The sequence below is a fragment of the Pteropus alecto genome, unplaced genomic scaffold (genome assembly GCF_000325575.1).
Source record: "Pteropus alecto unplaced genomic scaffold, ASM32557v1 scaffold43, whole genome shotgun sequence".
NCBI classification, from domain to species: Eukaryota; Metazoa; Chordata; class Mammalia; order Chiroptera; family Pteropodidae; genus Pteropus; species Pteropus alecto.
In genome coordinates, this window is record NW_006435764.1 from 6,123,112 (window position 1) to 6,141,947 (window position 18,836).

An 18,836-nucleotide genomic window follows, 5' to 3' on the forward strand; every position below is an offset into this window, starting at 1 on the left:
GGTAAATACACGTTCTGCACTCAAATGTATTTTCAGGTCATTACTCTTTATTCTGAGCAATATGTTACCTGTTGAAAGTTTGAGGCTTTAAAGTTTTCTGTTGTGAGATGAGGTATGGTCAGTTGTACTTTTACGACTTTGACGTAATCTTTCAGTTTTTGCTCTGTGAGTCCGGCATTTGTAGTTCTTGTTTTGATCTGTTGGTAACAGCAGTGTTCTCCATGAGTGCCAGCAAGGTAGAGGGGCTCACTTAGGAGTGAGAATAGTCCCCAGTTCAGCACCACACCCCCACCCTTTTCAGCTGCTGTTCATTGACAGTTGATGAGGTGAGTGTCTTAAGCCTCTCTGGATACGGCCCCAGTGGAGAACACTGCAGGTATTGTAAAACCAAGTACCTTTTTCACAGCATGGCCTTTCACCATAATTTCATATTCTTCCCTTCCCCTTAAATGCGATTTTTTATTTTTTATAGGTACTTTCTGAAAGGAAAAAAAATAACTCAGTTTAATCGAAAAGTGGTTCTAAAAATGTGTTTACAGTGCACTCCCTTTTTACCATTTTGTTGAGTTTTACTGTTCCTTCAGCATCATTTCTGGTATGGTCTTTGGAGAGCTGTCTTAAAATGAGGGCTCTTGTATTTACTACTAAAGAACTCTGCTGGGAAAGGGGTGCTGCTCGGATGTGGAATAAAGTGGTAGACTAAAAGGTCTTAATTGTTGAGAAATTTTAAGAATTAAGAAGGACTGTCCACAGCGGAAAAATGAAATTAACCTCAAAATTACCTTTTTTAAAAATACAAGGTTTTTAATGCAAATTTTACCTTTATGTACCTGTGTGGCTGTCTCAAAAAAGTTCGCTTGATATACACTTCCTCCTAACCAAATAAACATCCCTTTTGGAATAAATTAGGGCAAAGGTCTCCTAGGCCTATGAGGCTTTGGCCTTCACAAATAAAAAAAACTTCAAGGCTGGCATGTTACTGAAGATCATAATCTTACATTTTTAAGCTTGCTGAGAATTTTGAGATATTGGAATTGTCTAATTATTCACAGTACTAATATTTCTTCTTTCCCCACTGTTCCTTTCTACTCCTTCCCACCCCCTCATGCCTCATATTAGACTGGTCTGGGTCTTTACAACCTTGTGAAAATGTCCCTAATGGAGCGATATCCTCAGAACATAAGGAGACTTAGAAAATCAGAAAACAAACTCATTCTTTACATGTGCAGTTTTCTTCCTGTGGAGGGAGTTAATGCCCTGAGCTCTAAAGGCTATTTATAGCTATAATCGAAGTAGCAAGAATCAAAGCTGGGGCTGGTATAGATCTCCGCTCCAAGGAAGGTAGCAACCTTTTCATTTAATTTTAAGTGCCAGTTATTTCCTCAAATCAGGTCCCCAACCCTTACAGTCCTGTTAAGAGGACTACCTATCCCCCAGGAAGGTGACTTTCACCTTGAGTTGTCGAGCTTAGTACTTGTCTGCCAAGTCAGAACTTTTCTGGCATAGAAGAGGTTAAGGAGCCATGGGCCTTATTACTCATCTTCTGTCTCTCAAAGTACACACTGCCTTGTATAGAAAATCCCCCAATATATTTTCTTGGTATTAATGTGGATTTTCATTTCTTCAGAGTTTGGATGGGTGTGTGGTGTAACCATGTGGGATGTATTTAAAATTAGAAAGGGTATCTTGGGTTAGACATGCGTTAATCCTGCCTTAGAGCTAGTTCAACTTTAACCCAGCCCAGTAAGACTTGCCCTTGTTAGAGATGCCTGCTCAGAACTCTCAGACGCTCCAAAGGTAAGAAAACAGGTTGTGGTTCAGCATACTGAAGAAAGTGGTCTGGCTCTGCAGGTCCCATTATCTTGAGAAATCAGCTGGGTAACATTTCCCTGGAGTCACTGAACTTTTGTGAAACCCTCAACTTTCTTTTTCATATGCAGCCTCATTATCAAGGTCTGAGGGCCACACACATCCTCCTAAACCCACACCTTCCATTCTCTCCCACCCCTGCTTTTACTCTCACATAAGGAGGAAGTCTAAAAACAGAATTCTTGCATCTTACTGTTACTGGTTTATTAAAGTATATGGATTGTCAGCTAAAATTTGAATATAAGCAGGTACTGGGAGATCTCTACTAGTGTGGATCTGGTTGTATAGAAAGAATATGTACAAATTTCTATGAGGATGTTGAATTGGTTATTAAATGTCTTGCTTAAGGAATTTTAAGCTTGGTATCAATGAAAATGATGTTTGCTCAACTGGTATATTTCCTTGTCCCATGTTAACTGGGTCTCATTTTGGGCTATGCTTAATATTTAGTGAAGAAAAATTAACTCTCAAGAGTCTTGCCCTCAAGAAAGTAATTTGGTGGGCATGAGGTTTCGGTGATAACTTACATGGTTTGGTTCGGGGTGCCAATTGTTAATAGCAAGCCTTGATGGGGGAGGGAGAAATGAAACACCTAATAATTGCTTTGATGTTAGCCATAGTGAACAGTATACTGCTAACCCCTCTTCCAACAAACTGTTTGCTTCCTTAAGTGATAACCATTTTGAAGTGAAAAATACCTGTAGATGTAATTGGACTCCTGCCAGTAGGTGGTTGGGAGTTTTTGCCTCAATGTGTTCACTGATCAGTCGTCCCTTTCAAAGTCTCCGAGTTCTTCATGCTTGTTATTGAGATTTGAGATGTTTTTTGGTAACATTGTCTTTTTTCCATCCTTTTTTTTTTCTTTCCTAACCTGGTTTCTTCCAGTGCAACTGCAGATAGAAGACCTGACTCGTAAACTGCGCACAGGAGACCTGGGCATCCCCCCTAACCCTGAGGACAGGTTGGGAAACAGTTTTAACCAGCTGACAGTAACGCTTTTACCTTTTTCTCAATACATTTTACTGGTGGCAACATATTGTGTCAGTTCAATAAAATTCTAGTAAGACAACTGGTACTCTAATAACTATTCTGGGGCATAGGGTTTAATTAGCAATATATATATGGTCATGGTCAGTCATCAGTTAGAAAAATTGGAATGAAACTTAATTATTAGCAGAAAAAAAAGTTACAAGCAAATGGACAACTGGTTTTCAATTGGTAAGCATGTAGATTTTAACCTGATTTACTCACTTGTAAGGACAGTGAGTGTATATACAGAAGAAGTATGTACAAATTTTCAGTTAACCAGCCTTTTCAGTACCTGCTTTGGCCGAAAGCCCAGGGTGTAGAGTTTTTCTCACAGGTACACGTTGCAGGGATTAAGAATATTTTTAAGCATCACTGAATTTGAGCAGCCAGAAACTCAATCTAGTCAGCTCATTGCTACAATCTTCCTGCTCATGGTTTTGAGATGGTTTTTAAATAGATGAGATTTCTAACCAACTTCCTTCACTGCCAGTTAATTTTCAGCCTTGGCCATTGCCTGGGGGTATTGAGAGGGGCCAGAATATTCTCACCTGTTTTGGGAAGGCAAGCAACCAACCCTAAATTACTTTTTTTTCTTTTTTCTTTTTAAGAGGAGTGTGGTCCTCAAACAGCTGTGGTCGTATTTCAGTTTAGAATTTTACCTCTGAAAAGAAAAAAAGTCTGTCTGAGGAAAATGAACTTTTTAAACAAGAATTTTATTAGCTGATTATAGTCTTTGAACAGCTAAAATTTGGTCTATTTAATTGGAAGGACAGTATGCCTCCCTCAGTGAAATTTCTCTTAGTGCATGCAGCATAATTGAAAACACTTTGCTTTAAAAAGTAGTGTTTTTGGCTTTTGTTACCCAATTAATAGCTTGTTAAATCAGAAAGACGTAATGGTTTTGGAAGCCACTTTTATGCTACTTTCTGCTGCCTTTTGACAAGAAACGTTATTTCCCCGTAATGACTTTAATTTCACTTAATTTGTTATTTTTTTCACCTGTAGTTTTGTTTGGAGGTGGTGGTTTTATATTGCTTGACTTTTTTTTTTTTTTTCCCCCCCAATTTTTTAAAGATATGCATTGTAGGTTGTAGACCACAACTGTTTAGTGCCTTTTGGCCTTTTTACCTTTAATAATATGTCTACAGGTTACCAGGCAATTTCTCAAAAGGTTGAATTTTTAACAAACCTTTGCTTTCTGGAGAACTGGGATTAGATTTAGTTGATCTATATACGATGCCTCTTTGAAGTGAAGAAGTTGGGCCAATCTAACCTTTAGAGTATCAGCTTTTGCCTTTTACATTCACAACTTGGGAAGAGGTTAAACTGTTATAAGGCCTTTACATGACCAATTTGGTACTGGTAAAACTGGTTTTGGTGATTAGTCAGAAATGCTTAATTTTAGACAGCTATGGGGTGAGAATTAGAAACATCAAGCATGTTAGAAATAAAACCAGAGCAGAGTTTTTCTTCTTGTATTCAGTTTTAAAGAGTCCCTAATGCCTGATTGGTTTTGCTTTTGAGTCCAGGTTGGAGGGAAATGTATGAGTTTCTTACCTTAATAAGGTTATTTCTTAAGAAGGTGTATTTTCAATATTAAGCCACTTTATGTCATTTTGATGTTGCTTAAGTTGCACAGTTAAAAGTTTTTAAGTCACTTGTAGACTTAATTGTATAAGGTGATAGTCTAATAAGCTGGGGTATATTTGCTTTTGTTCACTATTACTGGATTGTGCTAACAATTTATACAAATGCTAGAAACGGAGGTGTCATTTAGCCGTCATTAGTCATGAACAAACCTGACCTTTTATTCCATCGTGTGTGTAACGTGGTATATGACATGGTTCCCTTTAGGCTGAAGACAGTGGGAGCAGCCGAGCTCAGTCCTTGCTCTCCAACTAGGCAAGGTTCTCAAGTAAACAAAAAGGGTGTAGGAGTCTTGACTACTTTTCAGGATGTTTTTTTTTTTAATAACCTGATCCACATGGTCTCTTCCCTTCTTGCAGCTGCTACTAAATTTTCATTCAGAATATCAAGCTATGGTCCTTTTTGTAATCTTTACTCAGAATTCTAGGAGTGTAACTTTTCTTTTTTTATTACCGCAAAATCCAGCTGTGGTAAACTGACCATTTATCATCACTATTTTTTACTTGTAGCAACAGCATTTTACTCCTTAAAAAAAGAGAGAGAAAATCTGCTTTCTGGACTTGTAAACTCTGGTGGAGAATCAGAGGTTTTCCCTTGCTGTTTGCAGGTTCAGACCCTAGACCAGTACTTGACCATATCTGCATTTGCAGCCTCTCTCAGAAGCTGCTTTAGCACTTTAACGTTTTTCTCTACCCAGACTCCCCAACCTCGAACAGCCAGAAAACAGGTTGACTCCTGGGCCTTGGACACAGCCAGCCAGGCCATTGAAGGAAAAGCAGAGACGAAGCCTTGAACCATCTCTCTCCATTGTGGGGGCCAAGTAGCTGCAGTAGCCTCGAGTCCTAGTTGCACTGGGTTAAAGAGCTCGCACATACTTCCCCTGTGGTAGGGAGGGGTGCAGACACTCTTCCTGATAGGGCCTGAGCTCTGCAAGAGTTAACCTTTTACCTAAACTTGGGGTTTCATAGTTCATAAAATTCGTAATGTTGTAAAGTTTTTTTGCAAATAATAGTCCATATTTGGCAAGACGACTCCAGAGGATATTTACTGTCCTTGCCATTTATAGTCCGAAGATTTCCCCCTAGAAGGACAGACTTTTTTCCTCTCATCGCTTTTAGAAGCAAAATCATTTTTTTTCCTTTCTCACACACACCCCAGTCCCCCTAATGCTAAGCCAGCTTCCATCTCCCCATTCCACACGAACTTGAATAGCACACGTTACGGTCGGTTCCTCCGAAGAGTGTTGTGTTAGAGTCTGAGAGGCAGAGGGGCTGGGGAAGACTTATTATAGCCCATGTGGGAATGAGAGAAAAGAGAAGGCAGAGCAGTAACGGTGGTCTGTTTCCCACAGGTCCCCTTCCCCTGAGCCCATCTACAATAGCGAGGGGAAGCGGCTTAACACCCGTGAGTTCCGCACCCGCAAAAAGCTGGAAGAGGAGCGGCATAACCTCATCACGGAAATGGTTGCCCTCAACCCTGATTTCAAGCCACCTGCAGATTACAAGTAAGAGGGGCTAGGCTGTCTGGGACAAGGACACGTGCAGGTTACGTGTGACCTGGTAGAACCATTTTGGTACTACTCACTTTTACCCCAAATCACCTATAGTTAACACCAGGCATTCTAGAAGAGCTGATTAGTCTGTCACCTCTCAGAAACGTGCAGTCAATGAGTCTTTTCTTCCGCAGACCTCCAGCAACACGTGTGAGTGATAAAGTAATGATTCCACAAGATGAGTATCCGGAAATCAACTTTGTGGGGCTGCTAATTGGGCCCAGGTGAGTAACTTCTAGCCCATGAGATAAAGGATTGCTAAGAACCTGTGAGATGTGTCTGTCTTCTGCCTGATTGGGTGCCATTGGTGGCTGGCTTTCCTGTTTGTGGTAGGACCTTCACTTTAGCTGAGTACATGCTTTTTATGTGAGGAAATTTCTTTAACTTCCTCATTTTACTACAGAGAAGTCATGCCTTAAGGATTGCTGTGGCTGATGTTAACTTAGAGATGATGGAGATCTCGTTGGGAAAATGCAGTTTTCTGCACTCAGGGCGTCCTACTAGTAGTGCCTGATTATCCCTTCTCTGCCCCCCGTGGCATGTGAATTTGCATGTCAAGTGTATAACAACACAGTCCTTTCTGCTTGTGACAGAGGGAACACGTTGAAGAACATAGAGAAGGAGTGTAATGCCAAGATTATGATCCGAGGGAAAGGGTCCGTGAAAGAAGGGAAAGTCGGGCGCAAAGATGGCCAGATGTTGCCGGGAGAAGATGAGCCCCTTCACGCCCTGGTGACCGCCAACACCATGGAGAATGTGAAGAAAGCAGTAGAACAGGTGAGAGAGCCAGAAAGGAAGCCTCTTGCCAGAACTCTGGGTGGTTGTCTCAGCACTTACGTAACTGTCGTAACTGTCGTGTCTGCATTAGATAAGAAACATCCTGAAGCAGGGGATCGAAACCCCTGAGGACCAGAATGATCTCCGGAAGATGCAGCTCCGGGAGTTGGCTCGCTTGAATGGGACCCTTCGGGAAGACGATAACAGGTATGTGATTAGTTTAGAGGGGCGTGCGCAGATATTCGGATTAGTTTAGAGGGGCGTGCACAGAGACTCGGAGAACCGGCGGAAGCGGGAAGACTGGCTACGGCCCTGGAGGTAACTTTTTTTCTCTCAACAGAATTTTAAGGCCCTGGCAGAGCTCAGAGACCCGCAGTATCACCAATACCACAGTGTGCACCAAGTGTGGAGGGGCCGGCCACATTGCTTCTGATTGCAAATTCCAAAGGTGAGGGGCCGCACCCGTGGGTTCCTGGTAGCCAGTGGTTACAGGATGGCGCTCTGGTAGTGGTTGGTTGCTGCTAAGCCTTAGACTCAGGAGAAGCTTGCTTTCTGTGACTGTGTCTGTAATGGTGTGATTTAAAGCCCACGATGATTAGTAACAGCCCGTACAGAACACACGCCTGTTTTATTGCTCATCTTGAGCCCAGGAAAACTGGAAACTTCCATTCTGGGTGTGTTTGCACTGTGGCTCAATAGTAAGTGTTCTTTTTGCTGCTTAAGATTGGTTTAAGAGGACTAAGTAAGCAATGTATGGATTTTGACCAGTTGCAAACCAGCACTTGATAGCCACGTTTTTCCACCTCAGTGGCGCTGTTAAGGAAGTTCTGGCAGTTGTGTTCCAGTCTTGCATGGATTTTCCTTCACTCAAACTGGGAGCGCAGAATTTGATGAAACTTGGCTATTTGGAAGAACTTGCGCTTTCCTGGCTCGCATGGGTGGCTGTGTCCTGGCGCTCACTGTGTTCTCTTGGTTTGCCTCAAGGGTGTCTGCTGGGGCAGAGATACGTATGTTGATCCCAGACGCAGAGCTGGGCCCAGGACTGAAGAGCTGATGAGATTTTTGAGGAAGGTTTTAGGAAGGAGGTTATTCGGTTCCTCAAAACTTTTCCTGTATAAACTACTCAGGGTGAAAAACGTTTCCTTCTTAATGATTTTTCCCCTTTCTCTGTGTCCTCTACCCCACTTTTAGGCCTGGTGACCCCCAGTCAGCCCAGGATAAAGCACGGATGGATAAAGAATATTTGTCTCTCATGGCTGAGCTGGGTGAAGCGCCAGTGCCAGCATCTGTGGGCTCCAGCTCTGGGCCTGCCAGCACACCTCTGGCCAGTGCACCTCGGCCTGCTGCTCCCGCCAACAACCCACCTCCACCGGTGAGCTTCAAGGGCTGGTTCTCACGGTCTGGCCCCCCATTCTCTTTCTCAGAGACTGGGGGCTGTGGCCAGGTGCTTGGGGCAGAATAGGTTGGTGGAAGTGGCTGGCAACATTGTTCTTCAGAGATGTCAGGACATTTGGGGACCTCTCACTTTGGAAAGATTCTGTCTTTGTGTTCTGGTCCTCTGGCATAGCTGAAAGAACAGTGTTGCCACCAGGGGGAGCAGGCAGGGATGTTGGCCGGAAATGCTCTCACGTAGTCTCTCATGTCCACCACCCAGAGCCGCCCACCCTGGATGAATTCCGGCCCTTCAGAGAGTCGGCCCTACCATGGCATGCACGGAGGTGGTCCTGGTGGGCCTGGAGGTGGCCCCCACAGCTTCCCACACCCGTTACCCAGCCTGACGGGCGGGCATGGTGGACATCCCATGCAGCACAACCCTAACGGACCCCCACCCCCTTGGATGCAGCCGCCGCCACCACCGATGAACCAGGGCCCCCACCCACCTGGGCACCATGGCCCTCCTCCAATGGGTAAGTAAGTGTCAGACCAGAAACCTTGGGGCTTTGGGCTAAGCAAGGGTTATGTCATGTCACTGTGAACTAGAAGCAGCTCTCATGAAAGTGCCTGAGTATTGCACTGGGTCTTTTCTCAAGGCTTGGGCTCCAGAAGGAGCAAGACTCCTTTCCGGTTCAGGAAGGGATTTCAGTGTGGGATAGGTATAGACCTACCTGTTAACAGGGGAGATAACAGAATTGCTCTTGTGAGAGTAGCGACTGCAAGTTGTGTGACTGAGTAAGCTGTTGGTGGGGGCGTCTTCCTGGCCAGTTCAAATGTCCTGCTAAGTCCCTGCTCTTTCCTTCCATCAAGATCAGTACCTGGGAAGTACGCCTGTGGGCTCTGGGGTCTATCGCCTGCATCAAGGAAAAGGTAATGGAGCCTAATGTTTGCTCACTTTGGGGGCGTCACCTAGGCCTGGGAGTCTGTCCCAACTCTGCTCTCTCGAGGCCTCACTCTCGCCTCCATGCACCTGCAGGTATGATGCCGCCGCCGCCTATGGGCATGATGCCGCCGCCGCCGCCGCCACCCAGTGGGCAGCCCCCGCCCCCGCCCTCTGGTCCTCTTCCCCCATGGCAACAGCAGCAGCAGCAGCCTCCGCCGCCCCCTCCGCCCAGCAGCAGTATGGCTTCCAGTACCCCCTTGCCATGGCAGCAAAGTGAGTGGCATATTTTGGGCTCGTGGGGGTGGGAGGGAAGGTGGGGTGGAGCTGGGAGGAAGGAGAGAACCTCACAGCTCACAGGCAGGCTGGCACCTTGGGATGAGACTCTGGTCTCTGCTGGGGGTGTAAACAGAGAGGGCCTTGTGGTCCCTGGGGGTCTGGGGAAGAGAGCTGATGTTTGGTGTGGTTGTGTCTGGGGAGAGGCCTGGGGGTGCCTGGAGGGGCGGCTGTGACTGTAGGTAGGGTGCCAGGAGTCCAGGCTCTCATGGGCTGGGCGAGCTGGCTGGGGCGAGCTGGCTGGCGCGAGCCTGTGCTCACAGCTGGGGGCGGGCGGTGCATGCATGCTCTGGAGAGGGATGTGATTGGGGCCTGAGAGACTGCAGGGATGGGACCTGGCAGTGGGGAGAGTAGCTGTGGCCTTGAGGTTGAATGTGCCGTTCGGTGGTGGCGGCGGATGGGCGGAGGGATGTCAGAGCCGGTTCTTGTGTCTGGTACCTTCCCCGCAGCCCTTCCAGAGGGCATTGGTGACAAAGGGCTTACTCAGTTAAGCCCAGAGACCTTGAGGCTGACCCCAGGGTAGTCCTGCCCACCCAAGGCAGCAGCCGCAGTGAGCCGCGGTGTGCCCCCGCGCGTGTGACCTTGGGCTTCTTTACCACCCCAGATACGACGACTACCACCACGAGCGCTGGCACAGGGTCCATCCCGCCATGGCAACAGCAGCAGGCGGCTGCCGCAGCTTCTCCAGGAGCCCCTCAGATGCAAGGCAACCCCACTATGGTGCCCCTGCCCCCCGGGGTCCAGCCGCCTCTGCCGCCCGGGGCCCCTCCCCCTCCGCCGCCTCCGCCGCCTGGTTCCGCCGGCATGATGTATGCCCCGCCCCCTCCTCCTCCGCCTCCCATGGACCCTTCTAACTTTGTCACCATGATGGGCATGGGGGTGGCGGGCATGCCGCCCTTCGGGATGCCTCCAGCTCCCCCACCGCCTCCACCACAGAACTAGACTCGGTTTTTTAAGAAAATATATATTATAGAGAGAGAGAATTGGTCTCGTTTAAACACACGCCGAACCTCACCATATGGAGCCAGACATTGGGACGCACGCATGTGATTGTGTGCACGCATGTGTGTGTGTGCACGCACCGGGCTGGGCCAGGCGACTGAGGACTCGCTTGGGTACGGGCAGGTGATAGTTGGGGCGCCAGCTTGGGCTCTCCTGGCGCCCCGTAGCATCGAGTGTCTTCTTTGTCTTCTTTCTCTCCTCACCCAACTCCCTTTGCCTCTCCCCAAACCGGGCCGCCAGGATCCCTCCCCGCGGCGGCGATGGCCCGAGCCATGAGAGTGAGGACTTTCCGCGCCCATTGGTGACCCTTCCAGGCAGACAGCCTCAGCAACGCCCCTGGTGGACAGGATGGTTCGGCAAAGCAGCCTGAGTTATTTTTGTGGACGGAATTGGAACACGCTGGCTCCATATTGTGAAATTTTTATTAATTTTTTTTCTTTTTCCTTTGTTATTTCCTTATCTCTTCCTTTCTTCAGACTCCGTCCAAGGAGACGCTCTCCCCGGTCTTCTGCTGCAATGATTTCTTTCCCTTTTCTCCATTCTTCACTCTTTTCCAAGGAGAGGAGCAAATGGGTTTAGGCAAAGGTCTTGGCCACTAATGTCAGGCCAGTTGGGAGGGGTGTTCCTTTGGTTCAAATATTTCCAGGGTGCCACAGCCACCCCCAGAGACTTCAAGTGTGGGATTTCGTCTCTGCTGCCCTCAGAGCAGTGGCATAATCACCGGGCCCAGGGTCCACATTCACCCTGACGCCCCTGCCAGAAGTAGGTGTGGCCACCCAAGCCACCTTGGGCTTGTCTGCCAGCCCGGAGAATTGTCTCCGTGCCCCCTGAGCGCCTAAGCTGCCTCCTGTCCCGTTTGTCCCTCTCCTTCCCGGAAGGCTTCCTTTGAAATTTTCTTTTAATTCCACGTGTCTGTTTTGCAGTGTCTGGGGGTTTGAGCCCCTTGTTTTTCGTTCTGCTTCCTTTTTCCTCCCTTCCCTCTTCATGGAGTGATTATGTTGACAATAATGTATGATGCGCGTTCTCTTCACTGGTTTATCTGCAGAAATTTCTCTGGGCTTTTTTTTTTTTTTCTTCCAGTGTATGATTCAATACTGCGTTAAAGGGGGGTGTTCCAATAAAAGAGCAGTGTGGTTTTCTGGGTCTGTTTATTTTTTCTCTTAAACGCTTTCTACCCCCACCCCAACCCTCACCCCCACCAGCAGCACCAGTACCAGTTACCTTACCTGTGTTCAGCACCCGGCCTCAGTCGTCCCCTTCTCCCTGGGTAACACTGGGACATTCGCTGAGGCAGTCTCCTGCCTCCCTCTAGCTTTGCTGGTAGAAGCTGAGCGTGTGGGTGGCCCCGCCACCTCCCCTTCTTTACTGGTTAATAGGCAAGAACCTGGTTCACTCGCCTCACCCCTCATTTCTCTGGTCCCTGTCCTTTTGAAGGCCTTTACCTGGGGCTCGGATACCCCACATTTGACAAGCTCCAGTTGTGATTTGTGCCTGGAAGCTGCCACCTGACCAAGGCTTTGGGCCTAGGGAGGCATCAGCACTAAAGGTCAAGCCAGCTAATCCTGCCTGTCAGGCAGAGCAGCTAAAATTAAAACTGCCAAGTGGCTTTTCTTTCTCTGCTGGTGGCTTGCAGCCTGCCAGCACTGCAGGCTGAGGAGATTGGGGTGGGGGGGCAAGACAGTGCCCCACCTTGTGCTTCGTAAGCACTTCTTTGCAAAGGGTCTTAGGCTCTTTCGTTCCTTTGTGTCTAGGGCCGTGGATAGAGGCACCAGAAAAAGCCGTGTCTGGCCTCTGCGAGGTAGAGGTCTTTGTCCTGTCACTGGGATTCTGCTCTACTGCCCCCGGGGAGCTTCAATAGAGTCAGCCCCTTCCCAGCTGCCTTTCCTTCCTCAGGGAGGCCAAGGGATAGCCGCCCCCAGCACCTGGGCCTTGGGGACAACTCTCGCCTGGGCTGCTTTCCAGCTTCAAGCTGGAGCTGGCCACTGCTGTTGATCTGGAGCGGAGCCCTGATGTCTGGTCCCCGCCCAGGGTGCCTGTTCTTTGATGTAGGCCTGCAGGGGTTAAGGAGGTCTCAAAGTTCAGTGGGCTCCCTAACTAAGCCTTAAACCTCCCTCTACCAAAAGGAGAGGGAGGGGAGAGATCTTTCCCTTTGTCCTTGACTGACAACATGGAGGCAGGGCCGGAACCTGGCTACCCTCTTTGACCTTGGCTTCACCTCATTGCTTCCCCCACAAGCTGTTTCCCTGGTGGGCTCATTGGGCGGTTAATTAGCTCTTTGAAGCTCTGGAATAGGCAAAGTGGTGCTGTGTGGGTTTTAGAAATAAAATCAATAAATGACTTAACCACAGCCCAGCTATCTCCTCCGTCTCTCTCCCCTGGGGCCAGCTCCATTCCTGTGCTCGCTCCCTCTCTGCTCCCTGCCGTCAGCTTTTGTTAAGGTTTTGGAGAGTAACAAAGTGGCTGACGAAGGCATCAGTCTCGGGCCTTTCTCCAAGCAGCTCGAGGCCCTGAAATGGAGGAGAGACAGCAGGAAGGCTTGGCCCTGAGAATGGCAGCAAGCGCCTGCTTTTGGCAGAAGGGGAGAGGTGAGGCCGGCTTCCCACCTGCCCGGAGATACCTAGGGTGTAGTAAAGGCCCTGTTAGGTGACTTGCTGCAGAGGACCATCCACTCTTGTCCCTGTTTGTGCTGCTGAAGCAGTATGTCCCCACCTCTGTAAAAGGAATGCCAGCTGGGAAAGGTCGGAGTTAGGGCTTTATTACTGAAACCCAACCAAGTGCTCTAGAGAAACCCAAGATGGGTCTGGGAAAGGAGGCAGGGTTTCTGGTGAGAAACCCAGTCAAGTAAACAACCTTGAGTTCAGGTTGAAAACATGCGCTTTCAGAGTTCTTTAACTGCACATGCAACACTAGGGAGCGAAGAAGCAGCCAGGGCCTGGGGAGACACGAAGTAGGGCAGTTTGAGCCTTCAAGGTTTCATCCTGGCAGGCTGGGATGTGTAAAATAAAGGAAAAAGCCTGGAAACTGAGTTGGGGGTCACTGACACAAAGACTGAAAGAACCCCCAAACAAGAAGAGCAGTTAAAGAACAAGTCAAAAGTATATCCGTTTCCAAGAGAAACAAGGCATGTTCCAGTTCCGAGGAGGGGTGCGCACTGAATCGATAAGCAGCAAGGAGGCCAACCGCCGGAAAAGGATTTCATTGGGCGGGATAAAAAGATGGGAATGGCCTGTTGGGAGCAGGTCCATAGTGGCAGGAAGAGAGTCTTACAGGCAATCGTGGCCAAAACGTGCTGCCATAATTGGGTTCGAGGTGACAGCGCACGTAACTGGTGCTACTTGTCGAGGGATGACTGCCAAGGAGCCTTCTGAGCTGTGCTGGGGGCAGCCCTCCACAAAAAGTCCAGGCCGGGGCCGGAAGTCGAGCGCCTGGTGGAGGGCGGGGTGGAGCTGCAAAGAGGTAAGGCCTAGGGGAGGCTGAGGATGGAAGCTGTGAAGAGACCAAAGTGCTGCTACGAACTCTTTGGAAATACGATTTTTAAAAGAGAAATTAGAAATAGAGAAAAATTGAAGAATGGTCTTTCATACTCCTCCTACTACACCTGTGTAGGTGCATTTTGGTCTTTCTGGCCCTTTTTCTCCACTTTGAAGCATGGTACTCTGGAAGACCAGCACAGCGATGCTGTGGGCAGTGCAGGGCCTGGGAATCCAAAGGCCTGGGAGGACTGGCAATCTAGCCCCCATGCTGAGCTGTAATTCCCAGGCTGGGTCTGCTGTGGCTCAGAGTCCACGGGAGCACCTTGGCCTTCCCCGAACCAGGCTCTCAATAGGATCCTGCACTTTTCTGACCAGCTTCCTTGGCCCTAAGATCAGAACACCCAGTTCTTCCCCTCCACCGGCCCACTGCCCTGGGAGGCCCAGGCATCCTTTGAAATAGCACAAAGCCCTGGGCTCCTTTTGCTCAAAGAAGAAAGCAGGGACCAAAGGCGGCTTCCACAAGATTTGGAAGCAGCAGATGGAGGAGACAGGGATTGATATTCTCATTTGAGAGGATAAATGTTATGGGGTCCAAGGCTCAGAAGAGTAAAGCAATCAGCCTAAGGTCACACAGCAAATTAGCACTGGGGCCAGTCCTTCAGCAGTGAGTTGGGAGCAGCCAAGGCCTCCAAAGGAAGAGTCTGAAGCTTCCAGGCCATGAAGATGAACAGTGTAAAGGTCCTGGACTGTAGGGGCTCCTATTTACAGATGGGGTTATAGCTGTGAACCCTGGCCCACTGAATCCCTGTCCAGTGGATGGCCCCAGGTAGTAGGAGTGAGTGAGCAAAGGCCTCCAATCACCTGGCAGCTGCATCACAGGAAGACCTAATACCATTGGCCAATATTGTGGGGGGGGGGTTGCTTCAGTTTCTCCTACCCCCTGTGGGCCCACAGGACTACAATTCCCAGGGGACCCTGCTCCAGGCTGTCGATCCCTGTTAGTGTGTAATCTGACCGTCCCTTTTGAAAGGTCACTTCAGAGCTCCTTGAGGGACAGCAACAGAGGGAGCTCAGAGCATCTGGCTTTGGTGGGGGGTGAGGTCTCAGATGACATCCTCCATACCACCCCCTGGAACTCAGGGTCTTAGTCCCCCTTCTCCCAGACACCCCGTGTCTTCCTCTAGCCACATCTCTTCTATGTGGGGCACACTGACCCTCGATTCCTGGCCCTTCAACCTACAGAGGTCTCCCGCCCCTCTTGCCATAACATGTGGCCTCACCACCAGAGTGCAGCCATTGACAACCCCCCAGTATAGAGACACTATGGAAGCTTGACCAGAGGTCATCCATCCCGTGGTTTACAGTCTCTTTGGGCAAATGTCTAAAACAAGCCAAGCTTCTCTGAGGAAGCCTGGGCCTCCTGAAACCTGCCCCCCTAACCGTCCCCTCGGCCTCTCCTGAATGAGAGCCCACAATCCAGCCCCACCCTTCGTCTATAACCCAGGAGAGGGGCCAGATCAGGGCGACCTCTTAGCCAAAGTCACAGCTCATTGGCTCCAGTCAAGCCTCGGACCTCTCAAGCCAGCACTCTGCCTGTTTGCATCTTGACCCTGTGGAAGACAGAGACAGGCAGAAGACAAGACCCCAGTGTGTGAGTCCAAGAAGTGGGTCAGCACAGAGCTGTGAATGAGCCAGGCCGAGTCTGGCCTGGCCCTGTTTGGAGCTTGGCCCTGCTCTTCCTGTCCCTCTCTCCTCTCCTCCCCTCACCCTCAAAATAGCTCCCTCAGCTGTCAGGCCAAGACCCCACCCATCGCGGGGGGAGGCGGGGCATGCTGCCCAGAGTTGGGCTTTAAATCACCAGACGCCTGGGGATCTCCACTCCCTGGCTGGAGGCACCTCGGAGGCCGCCCGTCCACCCACCCACCGGTCAGTCCGGCCTGCCCTCCCGCAGCCATGTCCCGGCCCCTGTCAGACCAGGACAAGAGAAAGCAGATCAGCGTGCGTGGCCTGGCCGGCGTGGAGAACGTGACCGACCTGAAGAAGAACTTCAACCGGCATCTACATTTCACACTCGTGAAGGACCGCAATGTGGCCACCCCGCGGGACTACTACTTCGCGCTGGCCCACACCGTGCGCGACCACCTCGTGGGGCGCTGGATCCGCACCCAGCAGTACTACTATGAGAAGGACCCCAAGGTGCTGCTTGGGGCACCCTGAGTGGGGAATGGGCCTGGGGCTCCGCCAGGGGGCTGAGAGACCTTGACCAAGTGACAGCTCCTTCCTGGGGTCAGGGTTTTCTGCAGCAAAATAAAAGGACACTTCAGGTTCCTAAAGTTGGAGGATCCAGGGGTGCCAGGTGCAGTGGGTGTGGGGGCAACCCAGAGGGGAGAAGCCTGGGGCAGGGGCAGATCGGGGCCTCAGGTCAGGTGGGCTGGTAGCAAAGGGTCAGTGCCCACTCAGCGAGTGGAGGGGGGCTGCTAGTGGGCAGGAAGACCCCTGTGGCCTGGGGCGGACCAGAAATGGAAGAACATGTTATTGAACATGTGCGTGGTGTGCCTGGGCAGCAGGTGGCGCAGAGTGGGGCAGTGGGATCAAGTGTCTTTCGGGGTCATCTGTAAATGTCAGCAATATGACGGTACTGGGCAAGGGTGAGAACTGGACAGGTGGGTGAAGTAGGGAGGGGACCCAGGAAACCAGGAGACCGGGTACCATCAGCATCCTGGATCTGGGGGCCTCTCTGTGCCCTTCTGGGGCCTGAGGCTTGAAGGCCAAGGGGAGCCGGGCACTGCAAGGACAGGAGCTGTTTGATTCTAGCCGTGAGTCATTGTATGACCTTGAGCAAATGACTTTCTCTGGGCTTGGCCTTGCCTTTTCTGGGAGCACTTGGAGGTACTTCTCTATGTCCTGACTCCCTGCGGGGCTGTTGATAGGCTTGCGTGTGATGGAAGGGGTTGCCCCATCTCCCACGCACCTGAATCCCTGGGGTAGATAGGGCAAGCCCCCGTTTCCAGATGAGGAAACAGGCTCAGAGGAAAAGTGATTTATCCAAAGTCAGGAAGTGCTGGGACTAGAATCTTACTTGTTAGGTCCCAAAGCCTAGGACGGGAAGAGAGAAATGGAGACAGGGCCGGGACATGCTGGGGCCCAGGAGTGAGGCAGGAGGTGAGAGAGGCATAGGCCCAGCTGAGCAGAGCTAAGTGCTGGTTGGGAGCCCTGACCCCCTCCCCCTGCGCATCCGTCTCTCTGGCAGAGGATCTACTACCTGTCTCTGGAGTTCTATATGGGCCGGACTCTACAAAACACCATGGTGAACCTGGCTTTGGAGAACGCCTGTGATGAGGCCGTCTACCAGGTGTGGAGCGGGGAGGGGGAGGGCAAGCCTTAGGGATTAGGGTTTTGCCTGCCAGCCCTTGGCCCTGACTACTGTCACACCCTGCCCCCTATCTAGCTGGGCCTGGACATGGAGGAGCTGGAGGAAATCGAGGAAGATGCGGGGCTGGGCAACGGGGGCCTGGGCCGACTGGCAGGTGAGTGGGCAGGGTGACAGAGGACGGGGTGGGCAGAAGGGTTCTTTTGTGCTGGGTCCCTGACACCCACCACCCTGCACACCCCTAGCCTGCTTTCTGGACTCTATGGCAACACTGGGTCTAGCTGCCTATGGCTACGGAATCCGCTATGAGTTTGGGATTTTTAACCAGAAGATCTCTGGGGGCTGGCAGGTGAGTAGCCTTGGGCCCTGACTTTGTGGGGGCCCAGAAATGATGGAGGGGACCCCCATTTGCTCGTCCACCTCTGGATAGACCCAGAACCAGCCCCACCCAGCCTTGATGAAAAGCATCTTTGCCCCTTTCTCCTGGCTCCAAAGCCAGCTGGTCACTCCAGGAACAGGTGGTTCATACCTGTGAAACCTCTTGAACTCTCATACACATACCATGTCCCATCGGATACCACACCAGACCAGTGGCACATCCCGGAGTCCTTAATTTACACCCTATATAGGGCATGCCAGGCCACCTCCCTTGCCCTTCTCACTGCCCACAATGGTGTGAGTCTGGGTCTAACACCGCCTTCCTTTCTCCCCTGACCTGCCTTGGGCTCAGATGGAGGAGGCTGATGACTGGCTTCGCTACGGCAACCCCTGGGAGAAGGCTCGACCTGAGTTTACGCTGCCTGTGCACTTCTATGGCCGAGTGGAGCACACCAGCCAGGGGGCCAAGTGGGTGGACACACAGGTGAAAACAAAGCATGGGAATGGGGGGAGGACCCAGCGAGGGTGAAGGAGAGGAGGAGGCTCCTAGAGAAAATAGGGAGATACAGGGGAAAAGCCTGGAGGCTACTGGATCCAGTGCTATTTCACAAGAGGACACCAAGGCTCAGAGAGGTTGAGTGAGTTGCTTGAGGTCACACAGCTAGAGCCACGAGAGGCTGGAGACAGGATCACAAGGGAGCCAGGCCAAATGTAGAGCCTGGGAGGAGAGAGGCTGTCCCGTTCCACCGATGCCCCTCCCCTGACCTGGTTCCTCTTCACAAGACTCATCAAAGAATAATCATGGCGACTTGACGTTCCCACACATCAGAACTGGGGGCTTCACAGGGAGCAAAGCAACAGGCCAGAAAGAGGGAGAGGGGAGAAAATAAAGCCTTAGGAGGGGGACTGACTTGTTCAAGGCCATATTGCAAGTTAGGGCGAGCACTAAAACCAAACTGGGTATCTGAATCCCAGGTCAGTCAGTCCGCTTGCTGTGGCTGCAGGTCATCGGCCTCCAGATGGCTGCACAGAAACCGTTGGGCTTTCAGAATCGGTCGTTCGTTCTGCTGTCATCCATGCTAAGGTTCA

General features: G+C 50.4%; 2 protein-coding genes across 12 annotated transcripts in view; both read left to right on the plus strand.

The window, feature by feature from the left end:
- Positions 1 to 21: 21 nt before the first annotated feature.
- On the plus strand, positions 22 to 11,665 carry SF1 (splicing factor 1). Of its 9 annotated transcripts, none has more exons than XM_015588757.2 (12): positions 25 to 2,830; positions 5,897 to 6,049; positions 6,232 to 6,321; positions 6,691 to 6,874; positions 6,966 to 7,081; positions 7,215 to 7,322; positions 8,066 to 8,246; positions 8,508 to 8,785; positions 9,119 to 9,178; positions 9,285 to 9,464; positions 10,129 to 10,333; positions 10,767 to 11,663. In XM_015588757.2, exons 1-12 carry the CDS (start codon positions 2,688 to 2,690, stop codon positions 10,800 to 10,802), a joined length of 1,734 nt encoding a protein of 577 aa, XP_015444243.1. In that variant the 5' UTR covers positions 25 to 2,687; the 3' UTR covers positions 10,803 to 11,663. The 9 variants fall into 9 exon arrangements, with proteins under 9 accessions (XP_024901926.1, XP_006911198.1, XP_015444243.1 ...); XM_015588755.2 differs by having other exon boundaries at positions 8,508 to 8,781; XM_025046158.1 differs by having other exon boundaries at positions 22 to 2,830; positions 8,529 to 8,781; positions 10,129 to 11,663.
- A 96-nt stretch (positions 11,666 to 11,761) lies between these two features.
- Positions 11,762 to 18,836, plus strand: part of PYGM (glycogen phosphorylase, muscle associated) — a 15,323-nt gene continuing 8,248 nt past the window's right edge. Inside the window, exons 1-5 of one of the 3 annotated variants that reach the window (XM_006911140.2) lie at positions 11,762 to 16,195; positions 17,250 to 17,351; positions 17,448 to 17,526; positions 17,615 to 17,718; positions 18,100 to 18,231. In XM_006911140.2, the coding sequence (XP_006911202.1) occupies positions 15,686 to 16,195; positions 17,250 to 17,351; positions 17,448 to 17,526; positions 17,615 to 17,718; positions 18,100 to 18,231 (927 nt within the window). In that variant the 5' untranslated portion in view covers positions 11,762 to 15,685. The remainder of the gene's footprint in view (positions 16,196 to 17,249; positions 17,352 to 17,447; positions 17,527 to 17,614; positions 17,719 to 18,099; positions 18,232 to 18,836) is intronic. The other 2 variants (XM_006911142.2, XM_006911141.2) reach the window with 2 other exon arrangements.